Source organism: Barbatula barbatula (genome assembly GCF_947034865.1).
Source record: "Barbatula barbatula genome assembly, chromosome: 1".
In the NCBI taxonomy this organism is placed as follows: domain Eukaryota; kingdom Metazoa; phylum Chordata; class Actinopteri; order Cypriniformes; family Nemacheilidae; genus Barbatula; species Barbatula barbatula.
In genome coordinates, this window is record NC_136766.1 from 2,383,190 (window position 1) to 2,401,829 (window position 18,640).

General features: G+C 37.0%; 1 protein-coding gene across 2 annotated transcripts in view; it reads left to right on the forward strand.

Moving 5' to 3' along the window:
• lrp4 (low density lipoprotein receptor-related protein 4) overlaps positions 1-18,640 on the forward strand; it is a 63,212-nt gene that overhangs the window by 27,137 nt on the left and 17,435 nt on the right. For both annotated transcript variants that reach the window (XM_079455209.1, XM_079455208.1), the window contains exons 2-12: positions 3,032-3,178; positions 9,747-9,863; positions 11,765-11,878; positions 13,234-13,350; positions 13,635-13,763; positions 14,859-14,978; positions 15,065-15,190; positions 15,277-15,402; positions 15,751-15,885; positions 17,230-17,355; positions 17,767-18,154. In XM_079455209.1, the coding sequence (XP_079311335.1) occupies positions 3,032-3,178; positions 9,747-9,863; positions 11,765-11,878; positions 13,234-13,350; positions 13,635-13,763; positions 14,859-14,978; positions 15,065-15,190; positions 15,277-15,402; positions 15,751-15,885; positions 17,230-17,355; positions 17,767-18,154 (1,645 nt within the window). The remainder of the gene's footprint in view (positions 1-3,031; positions 3,179-9,746; positions 9,864-11,764; positions 11,879-13,233; positions 13,351-13,634; positions 13,764-14,858; positions 14,979-15,064; positions 15,191-15,276; positions 15,403-15,750; positions 15,886-17,229; positions 17,356-17,766; positions 18,155-18,640) is intronic.

The following is an 18,640-nucleotide window of genomic DNA, read 5'->3' on the forward strand; positions in this document are numbered from 1 at the left end:
CTATGTGTAGCGTATCCACAGGGGGCGAGATTCCAGATGTAGATCTTTTCAGCAAACAAGGGCCTGGAGATGAAAAGATGTTGTGGATTTGTGAAGTACAGGCAGACAGAATGCAAAGCTCTTATTGTTGATGTGATCTCTCCTAATTGCTCTTTTCAGCTCAGCCGTGTTTGTCCTCTTTCAGTGAAGATAAGACGTGAATCGCCCGGGTGGGTTTAGCTCACCTTTGTGCCGACTAAATCTTTTTTATCTCTGCCCTGATTACTGCATTTTCACGCCACCTGCACATACATTGACTGAGAGTGTTTAGACCCCATTTATTCCAAGCGTCTCTGTTTCTGTGGGATGACATTTGCCCTGCATTGACTGTGTACATGCACGCTTTGTATATCAATACAAATCCATCTATTTCTTCTGCATGCTTTAGTCGTGTACTCTAAACTATGTGTGTGTGCAGCACGTCATGATTTCTCAGTATGTGAGCCTTCCTATCATGTCCGAAAATGTGCCAAAGAAACGTCCCTTTCAAGTCTGTACATTAAAGATTTAAAAGCTTCTAACTTGTGTAAACACATTATATCCTCCGGCTGACTCATCTTTACAAAGAGACTCGATCTGGAGATTCAAGGAATTGCTTTCATGCTTCCAAACCATTTCCATTCAGGAAGAGGCCTCTGTGGTTTTTCCAGCGAGTTTTTTGCAGAGGTCGTCTTTGCATTGGCACTGCTCAATCTCGGCAGGTTTGTTGGAGTTGGATGATTTGGATGTTCGTCTGCTCAGACAGGTCTGTTCACTTTATACCACCGTACCAGATGAACCGACATATCGAGTTTTAGGAGAGGTTGAACAATAAGATGAATCACACGATCAATTAAAATCGTCATATGAATTTAGACCTAACAAAGACCTCGTGAAGACAAGATGGATCGCCTGCTAGTTTGTCATTTATTCTTGGATGAAGTTTTAGCACTTGATCAATACTGACAACAGAAAAGAATGCAATGCTTGTATAGTTATGCTATAAACTAAACTAAAACCGAATTAAGTTGAGATATTCAAGAACTAAAGAATGTGTTTAGTAGTTTGGTGCTTTTAACCTTAACCTATCCAAACCTATAAACGGCAACAAAACAATATCATTTTGCAAACAAATCACAGGCAACTGGCAAATCATGTGGGGTTTATTTTTTATTTATTTATTTATCGTGCAGCCCTAATAAAAATACATCAAAGCACGGGTCATGTTTAAACAAATGATGCTTGACTTTTTCTTGAAAAAAACTTGGCTTTTCTGATCCAGCTTTTTAACTTCTCTTAAATAATTGTATACAGTTTGACAACAAGCGTCCACATACTTTTAAAACAGGATTGTTTCATCTGCCAAATCCATGGAAATCGAACCTCATTTTTCCGGCTGTTTAGTGTAATATTTTGAAGAAATCCTTCCGTCTTTGATGTTTTGTTGGCATGTGTATTCAGACATTCATTTGCGAGTCCAAACACTCTTGGGGGCGATTGTGTACATGAGCATGTTTGTATTTTATCTCTGATGTTGTTTCTGTGTTCCAAAGATATGAAGACTAGCAGTTTTTGGACTTTGAAACAGAAATGGCAAGTCTTTAAAGCGCACATGATAAATGTCTTGCTCCATTTAGTGGCTAAACATGGCATTATAACTCAATGTCCCACAAGAGACGGCCTGTAATTATTTCAGCGAGTAAAAGAGAAGCCCAGATCTGTGCGGTGCGCTCCGCTGGCTTCCTCATGTTTTCTTTCTCTCTGTGAAGCTGTAGGTTTCACTTCTCTAGATGTTATGATCCTAATACAATATAACAATATGAACTCACACAAATAGGTGAAAAATACTGCACATGAAGATGCTCTAAAACTACAACATGATCTTGAATCAAGTCAGACGTGGTAAACCACATGTTTGACGGAAGGTTGGCGGACCAGAACCGTTATTAACAAATAGACCAGTTTTATTTATGAATCTTTTCCTGACCTCATTTTGAAACCTTTTTGAGCTCAGAGGAGGTTGGAAGGGTTGAACGTTTCGAACACATTTTGTGGCTAGTTGTGTAATGGTCATTTTGGTTTAACAAATTGGATGTTTCGTTGTGTCCTGCCGGTCAAAAGTTTGCCTGCACACACCCACTCTTTCTTTTATTATCTCTCTTTACAATAATAGACAAGAAAACTGTAAAATAATTAATATGGACGTCTACTGTAGAACACTATGGAGGACTTTCCTGGACAGGGCTTAAGACTAGTTACAAACTAATTTATATGTTAAAGGTCTTGATTGAAAACAAGATGTCTTAAAATATAACACTGCTATTTTTTTTCTTGAGGTGCACAGTAGTAATGTTTTTAAAATTAAATTAAATATCGTAATTTAACGAAGGCCTAGTCCTTACTGATTTCAATATTTCTTTTTATTGTTTGTTTCATTCATTAAATTATGTACTAAGCAAGGTTATTTTAGTTTACTCTAATGAACATTTTGAAAAAGGTTCTGTTCATTGAAATCAAATAAATTATTGACCTAAAAATTATTGCAAAAAATTAAACTAAATGAAAAATTGAAATGTTGCCTCAAAAATATACTGAAATAAGTTTAAAGCACTAAATGTATAATATTAAACAAAAACTAACGATAACGATATGCTCAGCTCACAATTCAATACGATACATGATAATGGGTTTACGATTACGATAACATCACGATATTAGTAAAAACATTATAACATGAAACTGACGATGATAACATCATGGCTCGTCACTTTAATGTTCTATCACAACGTCACCCGCTTAGTGGATTTTGTTCAGGAAAAAAAACTAATTCAAACTACACTAAGACCAAACTGATTTTACTCACTTTGATTTGAAGTGCAAAAGTATTGTGCGGAAATGAATTTGGACTGTGTATTTAAAAGTCGATAGCTTTCTAATAGGTTTTGTTGAATTAACAACGAGCCATATATTTGACAGGATGTAATGACCGTAATCGTGTGTGTTTGGGTTGTAGGTGTGTTTAGCGCTGCAGAATGCTCGTGTGGAAGGAATCACTTCACGTGCGCGGTCAGCGCGTTTGGAGAGTGCACGTGTATCCCTGCGCAGTGGCAGTGCGACGGCGACAATGACTGCGGTGATCACAGTGACGAGGACGGCTGCAGTAAGTTACAATCACATGTTTTATGGGGACTAAATGAATATCATAATCTACAAACTCTATATTGTATGCTTTTATATGTTTTCCGTTGTACGTCCCAATTGTGTCCCCCCATATAAAAGCGTCTAATCTTAAACTTAGAATTTTATTAAAAAACATTCAGTTATACAATGCTGGAACATCAATCATTTTGGTTGGTGGTCTTATTGGTGGTGGATTTATGATACATTTATCCATTTCATATAATGCCACAAAACTTTGGGGCCCCCTGGATCCATCATAGGGCCCCCCCGGGAGCCCTCGTTTCCTTCATAGTCCTCTTTTCATTTTCAAAAAACAATTTAGTGTTAACATGTTTTCATTAAAGCATATAGTAATTATTCATTTATTAGCGTGTTGGTTATTAATTAAAATGAAGTCGATATAAATGTCACTCGCAGAATTCAACGCAAATGATTTTCTTTTGTTCAGTGTCTGGGGTTGATTTATTAATGTCTTTAGTTCCTTTTAATAAAGCGTGGATGTATGAAAATGCAGATTCTTTGTGAATGTTCTCATCAGGCGTGTATGAAAGTGAATTCACAGACGTCTATTCAAGTGTCTTTCAGAAGGATTGTGCTCGTGGCTAATTGTCATGGCAACACACTTTTTTCTGTCAACCAACCCGACAACTATATTTTGAAGCGCTATAGGGTATAATTCACCTAAAAAGAAAATTGTGTCAGTTTACGATCTCATGTTGGTGTTCTGTAGAAAAGATGTTTGACCGAATACCTGAAATATTGAGTGTTTTTTGTACTTTAATAATGCTTTAATGTTGTTTTTTTGAGGTTAGATGATTGAGTCCACATTTGTTGTATTCTGTACCAGCTGTGGATGTACTGCTAAACAAAATAATGAGAATTTTATAGAATTTTCTACAAATCTTACATTCCTGAGAGACCAGTGTATGTATCGGAGCTCAACTCACGGTGAGGTGAAAGTATGCATCGGTCTGTTGGACTTCTGCCATGACCGTCTCACAAAGAGTTGAAAGTATGTGCTGGTGTTTGGAGCTCTTTCAGGAGTCAGATGAAAGGAAATGTGTGACATGACAAACCTTAAACGTTTGTTCAATATCATTAACGGCTACAGATCATTTCTTATTTGCGATTGTTACACCTGCATTCTGTCTAAGAAACTGACCGCTTCGCTTGTATGAATGCCGTGTGCAATATGGGATGAATATTTGATCGGTTTTGCACCGTGTGCTGTGTGAAATCCACAGATGACATGCTGCTTTTGCTTAAAGGAGCCGTATACATAACATAACATAACATTTCGGTCCTCAGACTCCTCACAGATAATCACTCATTTAAATAAAGCTATACATAATAACCGAAAAAAGTGTAGACTGAAGCCTCTGCTTATTAAGCCTACCCAAGAGAAAAAAAAATGAATAAAACAACATGGTACACATTTCAGATACTATAATAAGTACATAAAGAAAAAATGTTATACACATTGAATTAAATAATTATTTACCACCTTATTTTTAAACATTTTCTTGAATTTATAAAGTGAATTACACAATTTTAGATCCTTATGCAAATTATTCCATAGATTTACCCCTTTGACAGTTATGCTCTATTTTTTGTATTAGTTCTTGCCCTTATTTTTTTAAACATATGCATTCCTCTTAGTTTATATTGGCTTTCTCTTATTTCAAACAGCCTCTGGATACAGTTTGGAAACAAATTATAATAAACCTTATACATTGTCTGTACAGTATAGAAATTTACTAAATCATCAAATTTTAAAGCTTTTAAATGACTAAACAATTGATTTGTTGGTTCGTGATAGTCAACGTCTTTTATAATCCTTATTGCTCTTTTTTGTAACATATATATTGGATATAAATTGGTTTTATATGTATGTCCCCAAACCTCCACACAATAGGTCATGTATGGAACTATGAGGGCACAATACAAAATATATAATACATTTTCATTCAGAATATGTTTAGTTTTATGTAATATTGCAATGGATTGTGACATTTTTCTTTTTACATGAATAATATGTGGTTTCCAACATAATTTATGATCTATTATAACGCCTAGAAATTTATTTTCATATACTCTATCTATTTCCTCATTGTTAATCCTAATTTTAACTTTATTATTATTACTCTTTCGATTACCAAATATTATGAACTTTGTTTTACTTGAATCCATGACAATCTATTATCATCCAGCCATTTTTTTAAGATCATCAATTCAAGTTCCACTGTATTCAGAAGCTGTTCCAAATTTTTCCCTGAACAATATAATTTTGTGTCATCAGCAAACAAAACCATTTTTAATATTTTCGACACTTTACAAATTTAATTGATATACAGTACAAACATTAAGGGGCCTAACACCGAACCCTGTGGAACTCCACAAATGACTTTCATTAAATCGGATCTAACATCATTTATTTGTACAAATTGATATCTCTCATCAAGGTAACTTTTTAACCAAGAATAGGCTTTGCCTCTTATACCATATCTTTCCAGTTTCCTCATTAATAAACCATGGTCAATAGTGTCAAAAGCTTTTTTTAAATCCAGGAACACCCCCACAATATATTCATTATTATCCATTGAAGTGGAAATCTCTTCCACCATTTCCATCACTGCCATTGAGGTTGAGCTATTTGCTCTAAAGCCATACTGATGTTTATGTTTGTCTATGAAGTTATCAAGCCTACGCACAAATAGTTTCTCAAAAATTTTAGAGAACTGGGAAAGCAGAGAAATTGGTCTGTAATTGGAGAAGATGTCTATCACCACTTCTAAAAATAAGAATAATTTGAGCTGTTTTCATATTATTTGGAAATATACCTGTTAAAAATGAATGATTACAAATATGTGTAAATGGTTTTGCTATATATTCTATAATATGTTTTACTAAAGACATGTCAATATCATTACAATCAGTTGAATTTTTATTCTTACAATTATTAACAATATCAAGTATTTCCATTTCATGAGTTCCCCTAATAAATATTGAATGTTTATTACTAGAGATATTTACTTCATCTGGCTTGTCCTCATTTCTTTGCTCCACAATCTCTTGTGCTAACTTATAACCAACATTTACAAAATACTCATTAAATGTATTGACAATGTCATTCACTTTATTTATAATTCCTGAATCTTCATTTACAAAATGATTTGGGTAATCTACTTTTCCTCTATTCTTTTTTATTATACTGTTAAGTACTTCCCATGTTTTTTTAGTATTACTCTTATACTTGTTCAATAATGTGTGATAATAGTCCTTTTTACTAAATCTTATAATACTTACTAATTTATTTTTGTATATTTTATAATTATTTTCAGCTTGTTTTGTCCTTGTTGCAAAAAATGTCCTATATAATGCATTCTTCCTTTTACACGCCTTCTCTATTCCATTTGTAATCCATGGTTTAACCAGAGTTTTGCGCTTCCTTACAAACTTCTTGAAAGAACAATGTTTTTCATATTTTTCAATCAGTATGGTTAAGAAAGCATCATAGGCTCTATTAGGATCTTCATTTACATAAACCTCACTCCAATTATGTTTCTTTAAATCCTCCACAAGGGCGGCAATGGCTTCTGGTGTTCTATGTCGAATCATTTTAACATTGTTTGTCCTATTTACCTTTGGTTTTGTAAAAAATCTTTGAAAAATCGCAAAAACTGGAAGATGATCAGTCATATCATTTATAAATAATCCTCCTACAATTTTCCCTCCATTTTCATTTGTATATATATTGTCAATTAGTGTAGCAGTGTCAGATGTTATTCTACTTGGTTTTGAAATCACCTTTATTATACATTGTGTCTATAAAGTCTGATGTTCTCTTATGTCCATTTGGATTTAACAAATCAATGTTAAAATCTCCACATATCATTTGTAACTTTTTCTCATTCCATTTATTTAACACACCTACTAATTTATTCATAAATGTATCAACACATGTTCCTGGTGTTCTGTACACACAACTAATAATTATATTTTTAGATCTTTCAATGTCAATCTCTATGGTTAAGCATTCCAAAATGTTTTCTATAGTCCATGACATACTTTTAATCAAACTACATTTTAGCGCTGTATCAACATATAAAGCAACTCCTCCTCCTTTTTTGTTAACTCTATTAATCGTAAACAAATTATATCCATCCAATTCCACATCTTGTGGTTTCTCATTATCAAGCCAAGTCTCTGACACCGCAATCACATCAAATGTATTAGACTGGCACAAAAAATCCTTAATTTGTACAAAGTTTTTGGAGAGACCACATTTCTCTTAAATTGTTCTTCTGTATAGTACTCACAACAATTATTATTTATATTATTGAAAAAGTGGTTTTCTGGGTCAATGTCATTATCAATCTCATACATTTTGTGGTCTGTGTGATTGAAAGTTTTAAAGTTAAAATGATCATACTTACAGTGAGTTTGTAAATGTCCAGACACACAGACCTTATGAATATTAACAAACTCCCCGTCATCAATGTCTCTAAATGGGAACAAAAAATCCTGATCAAGGTCCATCACTAATGTTGATGATCCGTATGAACAGTCCAGATAGTCCTCCCTTGTAGCCACGATATACTCTTATCAATTTACATGGATAATCCTCCTCGCAGTCCGCACTTATCCGTATTGGTCCAATTCTTTAAGTTCTCTTATTGTGAGCACTTGGGCTTCTTCAGGTGTTCCATTTCGCCGTATCATCACTTTGCAATTCCTTGTCCATGTATCTTGTATCTTGTTCTGTTTCCTCGGAGTGCGTGCTTGTCTTGCGATCTCTGCGTTCTTTTTTGTAAGATGTTCGTCCAGGTATACCCCTGTTCCCTTCAGCTTCTTTGCCTGCTTCAGTAACTCGGTTTTATGCTTGCGATTCATAAACCGAACAACTATGGCAGGCTTCACTCCGTTGTTCCTTCGTGGAAGAGTATGACAGGCCACAACATTATCGCAGTGGATGTACATATTTTTACTTTCGAAAAACTTGATTACTTGATTTTCCAGCATTTGTAGTTCCTCTGGCGGGTCATCTTCACCAACTTTGTCTCTGGCCACTGTGCTGGCATACGTTCGGTGTTTTGTTTCCAATCCGCTTATAATTAAATCATCCATTCTTGTGAATTGTTCCAAATCGTCAATCCTTCTCTCTAGTCCTTCAATTCTCTTGTCTTTCTCTTTCACAAGGTTCTTCAGTTGTTTAACTTCATCCATCAGATCAAGTAGCATAGCTTGTTGTTTAGCAACTTTGCTCAATTCATCCGACATGACGTTTAGAGATCTCCTAATCTCCTCCAACTCGTCCTCAACTAAGCTACTGATTTTCATCGGTGGCATTTTTGTTTCGCTTTTAATTCCGTTTCAGTATAAATCAGCAATATCTATTTTGTTTAGTTTAATTATTGTTACATTAACGTTACACAAATGGATAAATTAGGGCCATGACATTTTATTTTTTACCAAATATGATTTGTCCTTTTCAATTTTTCTGAATTTTGAATGTTTTACTATAATGTACTTTACTGTATACTATAGTATACATACTAGTGTTGCCAAAAATATTGATATTTCGATACGTAATGATATGTGAAAAATCTGTTCCAATACGCATGTCCTACATATTGATACCAGCTGCGCGATCTCTCTCTTTTTTCTGACAGTGAGTTGACAATCAAGCCCCGCCTCCTCTCACAGACTCGACTCGTTAAACTCGGCAGTTAAATTTGAGTAAATGTTAGAAAAGATGGCCAGTGCAGGGTCTCTGTGTTTACGCTTCCCATGTTTACCATAGCGCTCTATGTATATGCGCTGATCACTTCATCCAATGATCATTCGCCCTGGTTAAACTACAGAGTCTCTGCAACAGTTCTCATGTTTAACGCACTCGTTTCTGTCTTTATGATTTCATACACTCAAAGTTGATGTTTGGATTAATGCCGGTGTGGGTAGTTCTAGCGTGTGATACTTCCGTGTTTACCCGAGTGCTCCCTGTATTTGCATGATTTCATCCACTTGCTCCGGTTTAACGTTGATAATGTTAGAAAGATGGCCAGTGCTGAGTCTCCAAAAAGAAATTTCAACAAAAAGAACGGTAAAATAAAATACTAAGCATATTAAGTTGAGATAATTGAGAATGAGAATTAAACAAATGTTAGAATTAAGACTCAGTTAAGCTAATGCAGCTATAACAAAACTTTGCAACAGAAATGCATTTTTTCTTAGGTATGATGTCAAAATTGCTTCCATTGTTTACCTCATCTGTAAGTTGCTTTGGATAAAAGCGTCTGCTAAATGACTAAACGATGTAAATAACGAACACCATTTTATCGGTAAAATGACAACTGGAAGGAAACAGCCTGGAGACAGCAAATAAAAAAAGAGAAATCCTGCATTTGCTTTGTTGATAAATAAACGGCACAAAAACTGGACGGGAACATGGCTACTAATGCTCGTTTATTTTAATTTAAAATATTGTAAATATATTTAATTTTGTGTAATGTTTAGATTGAAATGATTTCTCTGTGTCTGTCCTGCAGTACTGCCGACCTGCTCGCCGATGGACTTTCACTGTGATAATGGGAAATGTATTCGGCGCTCGTGGTTGTGTGACGGAGACAATGACTGTGAGGATGATTCTGATGAACAGGACTGTCGTAAGTACATGTCATACATGTCGTTTGATGATGAAAACGTAATTCATGATGCTGATAATCTTTGTTATCACAAAGGTTTATGGAGAGCTAGACGGTGGAGTTTCTCATGTTGAACTAGTGGAAATACAGCTTGTGATTTCTCATATTTTGTCACGTGACTCACGTCTATCGTTCGCTATAGACGCGACCGACTATTTGTCCAGTAATTTCGCTCCAGACATGATAAATAGATTCAGCTCTGCCCAGTGCATTTGCACAGAAATACAAACTTGCATGTGAGCAAAAGCACATTTGTTTGCTTTGCTGTTTACATGCGTTTGACTGAATCTCCTGCGTGTAGGAAATGATGTCATAGCACGCATCGGTAGTATTAAACATTAAAACACTCTCAGGTGACAGCCAGATTTTGGAGCAGGTTTTTGTGTATAAGATCCAAAATAAAAACTTGCATAGCAGTCCTCACCATAGAAAGAAAGAAACAGTGTTTGTTTACAGCAGTGAGAGAAACAGAATCAGTGAGATGGTTTGACGTCTGACCCATATTTCGGAGCTCTGGGGGGTGGCTCTCGTGATGGGGGGTCTGTCTGCCATAAGCTCTCCATGAATTTTTCATCCGCCTGTGTCTCAACACCGCGGTCTCCTGCTCATTATTTCAGGCTTCTCCCTGTGCGTCTCTCACGGTTGCTGTCGGCCTGTCTTTGTTATTTTATTATTTAAACAGGAGGAGGAAATAATTCATGCGTCCTGTGAATTTGTGTCATGAAATAACAGGGGCAGACAGCAGGAGAGTGTGAGGTGTTGCTGCGGGGTTCTTTGAACGTGCCGTTGGGAACCTCCAGCAAACCTCAGATCCATCATTTACCCATCCTGATTTTTTTATCGTCCGATTATAGTATCAAATCCTTTAAAGAGAACTACATAATTCATTAGGGTTCAGGCTGAACATTAAATCCTGAAATGGTTTGAATTCAATCCAGAAAGTGTTTGTCTGTCGCAAGTTCACATCGGGGGTTTTTGTTTTGTGTGGATTTGCTCGTTTTATTCAAGTTTAAACATATTTTCCGGCCTTATGTTTGTTTAGCAGACATTTTTCAAAAGTCGACGTCGTAGGCCTATTTATTATAGGTTTTGTAGAGGAAATGTTGACAACTTCAGGAACGCACACTTGATAAAAAGATGATCTGATTTAGATTACACCCCTTTATAAAGCTATACTTGGGTCACAAATATGTTGTTGTTATGTTGAGAGATACAGTAATAAAGCGTTCATGTAATGCAGTTGCTCTAGTGTCAGGTGAAGTTTTCCTGTGATGTGAAACAGATGAAGAGATCTTGTGTCTGATTTAAGCAGCAGCAGTGATGTATGCTGAACCAGCAGAAGATACACAAGAGCAAACCCTTCAAACTTCAGTTTATAATGACCGGGGGTGTGATGAGACGCTAAATCCCACCAGACCAGATGACTGTTTATTCTCAAAGATGAAATGGGGATAAATGCACAAAATGCAAACAAATTTAGCCATTTTTTAAATCACCTAGTACTTTATGAAACAAAATAAACATATATTTGAAGAACTTATATTATGCCGGAATAAACAATATGTAAACACTGTAAAATGTATGGTAACAAACTTTATGCTTTCTGTTTTACTAAAGAGCTGTGGTTGTTCTCCCTATATGATAAAATCACATTTTTAATCATAAAACCACTCCAAACACAGCATGTAATACGCTTACACTGGGTGTGTGAGGGGGAGGCGATCATGAAACATTTAAATTTTGTGTTGTTAGACACTTGAGCTTTAAGATCAGTATAAACTTTTTAAACGGGACAGAATATCATTTGTTCACTGCCTGAACGCATTACTGACGTGTTCTTGTGTCTCGTGTTGTGTGTGCAGCGCCGCGGGAATGCGAGGAAGATGAATTTCACTGTCAGAATGGATACTGTATCCGCAGTCTTTGGCACTGTGATGGAGATAATGACTGCGGTGATAACAGTGATGAACAGTGCGGTGAGTTTCAACTTACTTCACAATCATTTACAACCTCCAGCATGATCCTTAATGTTTGACATATAGTTTACATGCCAGAGGTTCACATCACTCATGTGTGAAGTTTAAGCTCCAGGGAGGGGTTTCCCCAAACCTTCGTATCACTACGTGGTTCTTAAGAATATATCGCCACCACTCTTTAGATATGACATAGAAATGACCGATAGATCAACACGGCACACAGACTCCTGTAGGACCTTTACTGAAGACATTCAAGTCAACATTAGGTAGACAAAAAGTTGATCACGACCCCTTGAAACATTTGAACAGGTTTCTTTTTGACAAATTCTGAGTGTATGTTGTCATGTGTGGTGACCGTAAGCTGATGTTTATCAGGATCACATGTTTTGTTGTTGTCAGTAAATCTGTGTAACATGAACCTCTTCAGGTTTTTAGCTTTTAGCACCGTGAAGGTGTTTTCACAGACTCATCGGCATTGCATTGTTTTAAGTCACATCCTTGCTTGTGTTTTCTTTACAGAAAACTAGCTGTGACAAAAAGTAGGGCCCTATAGAATCCATTAAATTTTTCCGTCTACAATAGTGATGTAATATATTTGCCCACATTCAGAAAACTGTAGTATTCACTTATAGGCCTAAACTATATTACAAAACCTAAAGTCAATACTTTGAACCATACAGGGAAAATAATCTGTAAAATTGGGTTTAATGTACTTCACTATGTTAATAAACCGTTTTACCAGATAATTTCCCTTTTTCATTTGTTTTCATGTCTACTTAAATTTAAGTACTATTTCTAATAAAGTAATAATGTTAATGCTTAACAATAAGGTGCTATTTGTTAACATAAGTAAATGCATATTAACTAATGAACAATTTCGTTTTTTCAGCATATATTAATCCTTGTCAGTTTTTGTTCATGTCAATACAGTTATTCATGTCAATTCATGGTGCATAAAGTAATGTTAACAATCTCCAGGTTTAAATTTTAATTGTATTAGTAAATGCTGAAATAAACATGAATTGATATTAATAAATGCTGTGGAAGTATTGTTCATTGTTAGTTTATGTTAGCTAATGCATTAAATAATATTTAACAAATAAAACTTAGTGTAAAGTGTAATGTAATATAAAAAAAAATACTTTTTTTATCACTTTTTTAGCAGACGCTTTTATCCAAAGCGACTTACATTGCATTATCCTATACATTTGTTTCTGACTATGTGCAATCCACTGGGACCGAACCCATGACCTCGGCGTTGCTAGCGCCATAGACTAACCACTGAGCCACAGGAAAGCATACCAATGTATTTTGAAAATGTGAGACTGAACAAACGTGTGTGTGTGTGTGCGCAGATAAGAGGAAATGTTCAGATAAAGAGTTTCGCTGTGCGGACGGCAGCTGTATAGCAGAACACTGGTACTGTGACGGAGACACGGACTGCAAAGACGGAACCGATGAAGAGAACTGCCGTAAGTCTGTCTGTGTGAATCAATGAGTTTGCCTCAATTTGGCTCCTTGCTACATGGACATTTTTAAGGATTTTACAGCATCTCACTAAGTACAGACAGGCTTAACAAAAATCAGCCGATGTTTTAAATGTAATGTCTTGCACATGTTTCCCAAATATCATTACCCTGTTTAGACTACAGCTGTGCTCAGGTTTGTTTGCGTTTCTGCTGGTTTGAAGTGAATGTCTTCAGCAGGATTGAATCTGTGTGTGTGAAAGATGATGTTATATAACATCTCTGTGCAGCGTCTGACGTGATGGCAGCCACATGCAGTGTTGAAGAGTTTCAGTGCTCATACGGTCGCTGCATTCTGGACATCTACCACTGCGATGGAGATGATGACTGTGGAGACTGGTCTGATGAATCTGACTGCTGTAAGAAAACTCTCTCTCTCTCTTTACAGCCAAAGTTTTGCAGACGTTGGAGGGAAGCACATGTGTTTAGTTAATTTTCTTTTTGTGCAAGCAAGATTAGCCATATGGCTGTCAAGGACAAAATCATTTGCTGGGTCAACTGATATTGTGTCCATTTTAAAGGGCTTACTAAAGTCTCGTATTAAAATTGACTGGTCAATGACATGGAAATGTTTAAAGATAAATGGGCTGTAAACCAGTGTTTTCGTGATGTGAATGATGATGGAGATTTGGAAATGTATGTCTAGGCGTTAAAGGGATACTCAAAAATCTGTATAAATGTCTTTTTTCTGATGAACACAGAGAAAGACTTTCGGAATAATGCTTATAACCAGACAGATCTCAATACCCGTTGACTCCCATAGGAGGAAAAAATCAACGGTAGTCAAAAGTGCCCCAGAACCGTTTGCTATTCAACATTCAAAATGTCTTCTTTTGTGTTCAACAGAAGAAACAAATGATGAAGTCATTTTTCCTACTATGGGAGTCAATGGGGGGCGAAATCTGTTTGATTACTGACATTCCTCCAAACATTTTCTGTGTTCATCAGAACAAAAACCAGTCAAAGTCTCTCGCTCCCTCTCTCTGTATTTTCTATTTTTCAATTTCAAGATACTTTATTGGCATGATCTTACAATATTGCCAAAGCATTGATCATATAACAAAAGACATAAAATAGGTACAAACTAATGTCAACTCTCTTTCTAAATTTTCAATTTCAAGGTACTTTCTCTCTCTCTGTGTTCATTTGAAATGCCTCTTACCACAAAAACCATGTTTCATGTCTGGTGTTTTAGGATAATAGGACAGAATAAAGCACACGGATGGTCATGTCAAACAGTGTGTTGGATGAGATGGTGTGTGTGTGTAGTATCAGACCACCAGCATAGTGCAGATGTGCAACACCTGTTCTTTAATCAGCGTGTCATAAAGCTTTACTTTCATATTTCATGTTGAATTCTCTCCACCCGCCCCACGATCCACAGCTATTTTCGTTTGTCACGCATGAACTTTTTGAGAACACGATAAGCATTATTTGGTTTTGTTTGCGTGCAGCTTCACACCAGCCGTGCCGTTCGGCAGAATTCATGTGCAGCAGTGGGATGTGTATAAACCTCGGCTGGAGGTGTGACGGAGAATACGACTGCGACGACCAATCAGACGAGAAGAACTGCAGTATGTCACACATTTCTTCCGAACCAGGATACATGAGTGTATGCATTATAATATACAGCGATGTGTGACCAGGGCGTCTTGTTCAGGTACATCGATGTGCATGGCCGAACAGTTTCGCTGTATGTCGGGTCGATGCGTGCGGTTGTCATGGCGCTGTGATGGAGAGGACGACTGCTCTGATGGCAGTGATGAGGAAGGCTGTGAAAAGACAGGTGAGGTTACGCACCTTCATCTCTCACCTGGGATAAAATAACAGAACAGGATGTGAAAGTGTATGTTTTATTGTCTGACGCTGTAGAAACACCTCCGTGCGCGGCGGATCAGTTCTTGTGCGCCAACGGCCGCTGTATCGGTCAGAGGAAGGTCTGTAATGATGTCAGCGACTGCGAAGATGGATCTGATGAACATCCCTACCAGAACTGCCGTGAGTCAACCTTATGTACACCACATCTCACACTAATGGAACATACTGTTAAAAGTTTAAAGAACATATTATGACTCTTGAATGGAGATGACGTCAACAGCCAGTGATTCACAGCACATTAAATGATGTTTAGCTGTGTTGCAAGTGAACTTATATTTAATGTAAATGTTTTTGATAAAGTGTTTCCCCTTTTGAAAGGTTTTATTATTTGCATTTTTATTGTTTGTTTTTGTCCTCGCTGTCCACGACCATGCCAGACCAGACCAGCGACCCTCATTTGGGTCATGACCTCGTGACCTAGAGAAGATGATAAATATTTCATTCTTTACTCGACGTGTGTGTTTGTAGGCTCCAGGTCTAGCGAGGAGAACTGTAATGTGAACAATGGGGGATGTTCTCAGAAGTGTCATATGTCACGAGGTTCGGTTCAGTGCACGTGTCATACGGGCTACACGCTTGCACAGGACGGCAGGACATGCCGAGGTGAGAGATCACAAACGTTCAATACATATATAGAGAATAGAGAATATATGGATTATAAGCTTTTTAAGTTTTGTGCAATTTTTTTATCTTACTTTTGCAAAGTATTTTGCCAAGTTAGGAGACGTTTAAGTGAGCTGAAACCTTTGTAAGCGTTTTACACAGCAACTGCGTTTAGGGGCCTGAAGATGCAAACTTAATGGATTTCAAAGCACACATTTATGTCGGTTCATTAAATATGGTGCAGTGGCTGGTTGTGGAAGAACACAGTCGCTGCATAACCGTCCTTTGTATTCCGACATTAGGAATGTGTGGTTAAAGTTTATTTTAAAAGACGTTCCAGCTCTGGATTTAAAATTAAAAAGCAGTGCTGTGCCGTCAATATTGGATCAGATAGGAATGGTGCAGCAATCTTATGTGAGTAAAACATATGTGTCAAACCTGTTATTAATGATTTCCAATATAAAACTCAAATTTCTTAAGATGACCTCAGACAACAGTATAAAACAATAATATCTGCGAGTTCAAGACACCTTGACTACGTCTCGCTTGTCTTAACATAACCCTAGTTTTTCAAGAAACGTGTTTTGTTTAACACCTCTCGTTTTATGTTGGCCAGTTTCCTCCAAAAGAAATGACACACATCAGCTTGTTTTAACAAGATGTTGATTCAATATTTTTAAACTAATAAAAACTAAGAGGCCACGTACACGAGACTGTTGTCAACGGAATTTTTTTTATTCATTTACCTGACAACAGCGTTTCGGGGGACTGAAAATGTTTGAAAACGGCTTTCAAAGTTCAAGATTTAGACCAATGACGGCATTATCGTTTCCGTGTAAACTGAGAAACGATGAGGTCATACTCATGCGTAATACACGTTCAGTCTAAAGGCATGCGCGAGTATTCCCCAAACAATAATGTCGGGCTCCATGCAACATGTTTGTGCTGCGTGACATAGTTATTATCATTTCTCCAGCAAAAAAATGATTTACTACAACCAGCGGAGACATAGTATTTATATGCACACTACTATAAAAACACAAAAACACTCATCCACTCATCCAGCATCATCCACAATAAAACAATCGTCACAGAGAAGTGTAGTAAAAGCTTTGTTAGATTAAAAGAGCGTTTGCGGCTGTGCGCAGGCATGACTCGTTTCTTTAAAGCGCAACAGCGCCAGCCACTGGCCTGGCATGCGTAATACATCGTTTTGATTCGTTTTCCAGGATCCATGTAAATGCAGATGGTTTTGATAGGGCTGTCGTGTATATGTGAAACACTTCTCAGTTTTTTATGGTGTAAACGGCCTCAGTGTGATGTTATTGGTGTTTGTGTCATCAGATGTGGATGAATGTGCAGATGAAGGTTACTGCAGTCAGGGCTGCACAAACATTGAAGGAGGTTTTCAGTGCTGGTGTGTGCAGGGATATGAACTGCGACCGGATAAACGCAGCTGTAAAGCTCTGGGTAAGAGTACAATGTTTCAACGGCAAAACTAAGATGTCAGATTGTTTTTATTCTCTGTGTTTTGTTGAATCATTCAGCCAGCTGGCCTGTCACAATACATTTAGTTTCAAAGCAATAGTTGACAAATGATATGCTGTGTGCTAGAAAAACTAGCCCAGACCATCAATTGCAGGAGGCACATGTTATAGTTTAATAAAAATAATAATACATTACTGACATTATAACCCCCGTAATGTCCCTCTAATTGCAGTGATTGGTTTGGGCTCGGGATGTGGTTAGAATGGTTTGGCAAGAATGTTATTCCAGGACAAACAAAGACACTTCTTGGAAAATCACTTTGCTGATTTAGTTTGTATGCGATGAGATGCACATTTAATGTATGTTGCTAAGAATGAATCAACTTGTTTCCAGGTCCAGAACCCGTTTTGCTATTCGCAAATCGGATCGATATCCGTCAGTTTCTGCTGCACCGCTCGGAATACACGCTTTTACTGAATAATCTAGAGAATGCCATCGCATTAGATTTTCATCACAACAGAGAGATGGTGTTCTGGTCGGATGTGACACTGGACCGGATCATGAGAGCCAGTCTCAACGGCAGTAACGTGGAGGAGGTCGTGTCCACGGGTCTTGAGAGCCCGGGTGGTCTGGCCATCGACTGGATTCAAGATAAAGTGTACTGGACCGACTCGGGCACGTCTCGTATCGAAGTGTCCAACCTGGATGGCACACAGCGTAAAGTGCTTTTGTGGCAGAACATGGAGAAACCGAGAGCAATTGCTCTGCACCCTATCGAAGGGTACGTACTCTCCTTTTGACTCATGCAGAGATCCATTAAACCGATTCCTCATTTCTAACATCTTGTGTGTTTTATATTGTATTAAAGGCCTCTCTAGTTTAGAGTTTTGAAGTAATAAAGTTCATGTTGATTTGTGTTTTGGTTTGTCACTTTCCATTTTAGTTTTTATCATGATTTCTTTACACATTTTTGCGTATTGTTATGGTAATACATATTTCTGCATATTGACATTTTTATTCCCTTCCCGCATGTCACCCGGGGATCACTTTAGTCAAATGCAGTCACCTGTAGCTCTTAGCTAAGGCAAAACCCCAAGAAAATGTACATTTCAAGTGCTTTGGCTAAAAAAAGAACTACTTCAAAGACTGGGTTTCATTCATTATAGGTCATGGAAATTCAACTTTTTAGACCGTGAAATTCAGGGAATTTGACATTTGCTTTAGAGTGGGAACCCTGCATGGAGATTCTTATAAATAACAGTAGACA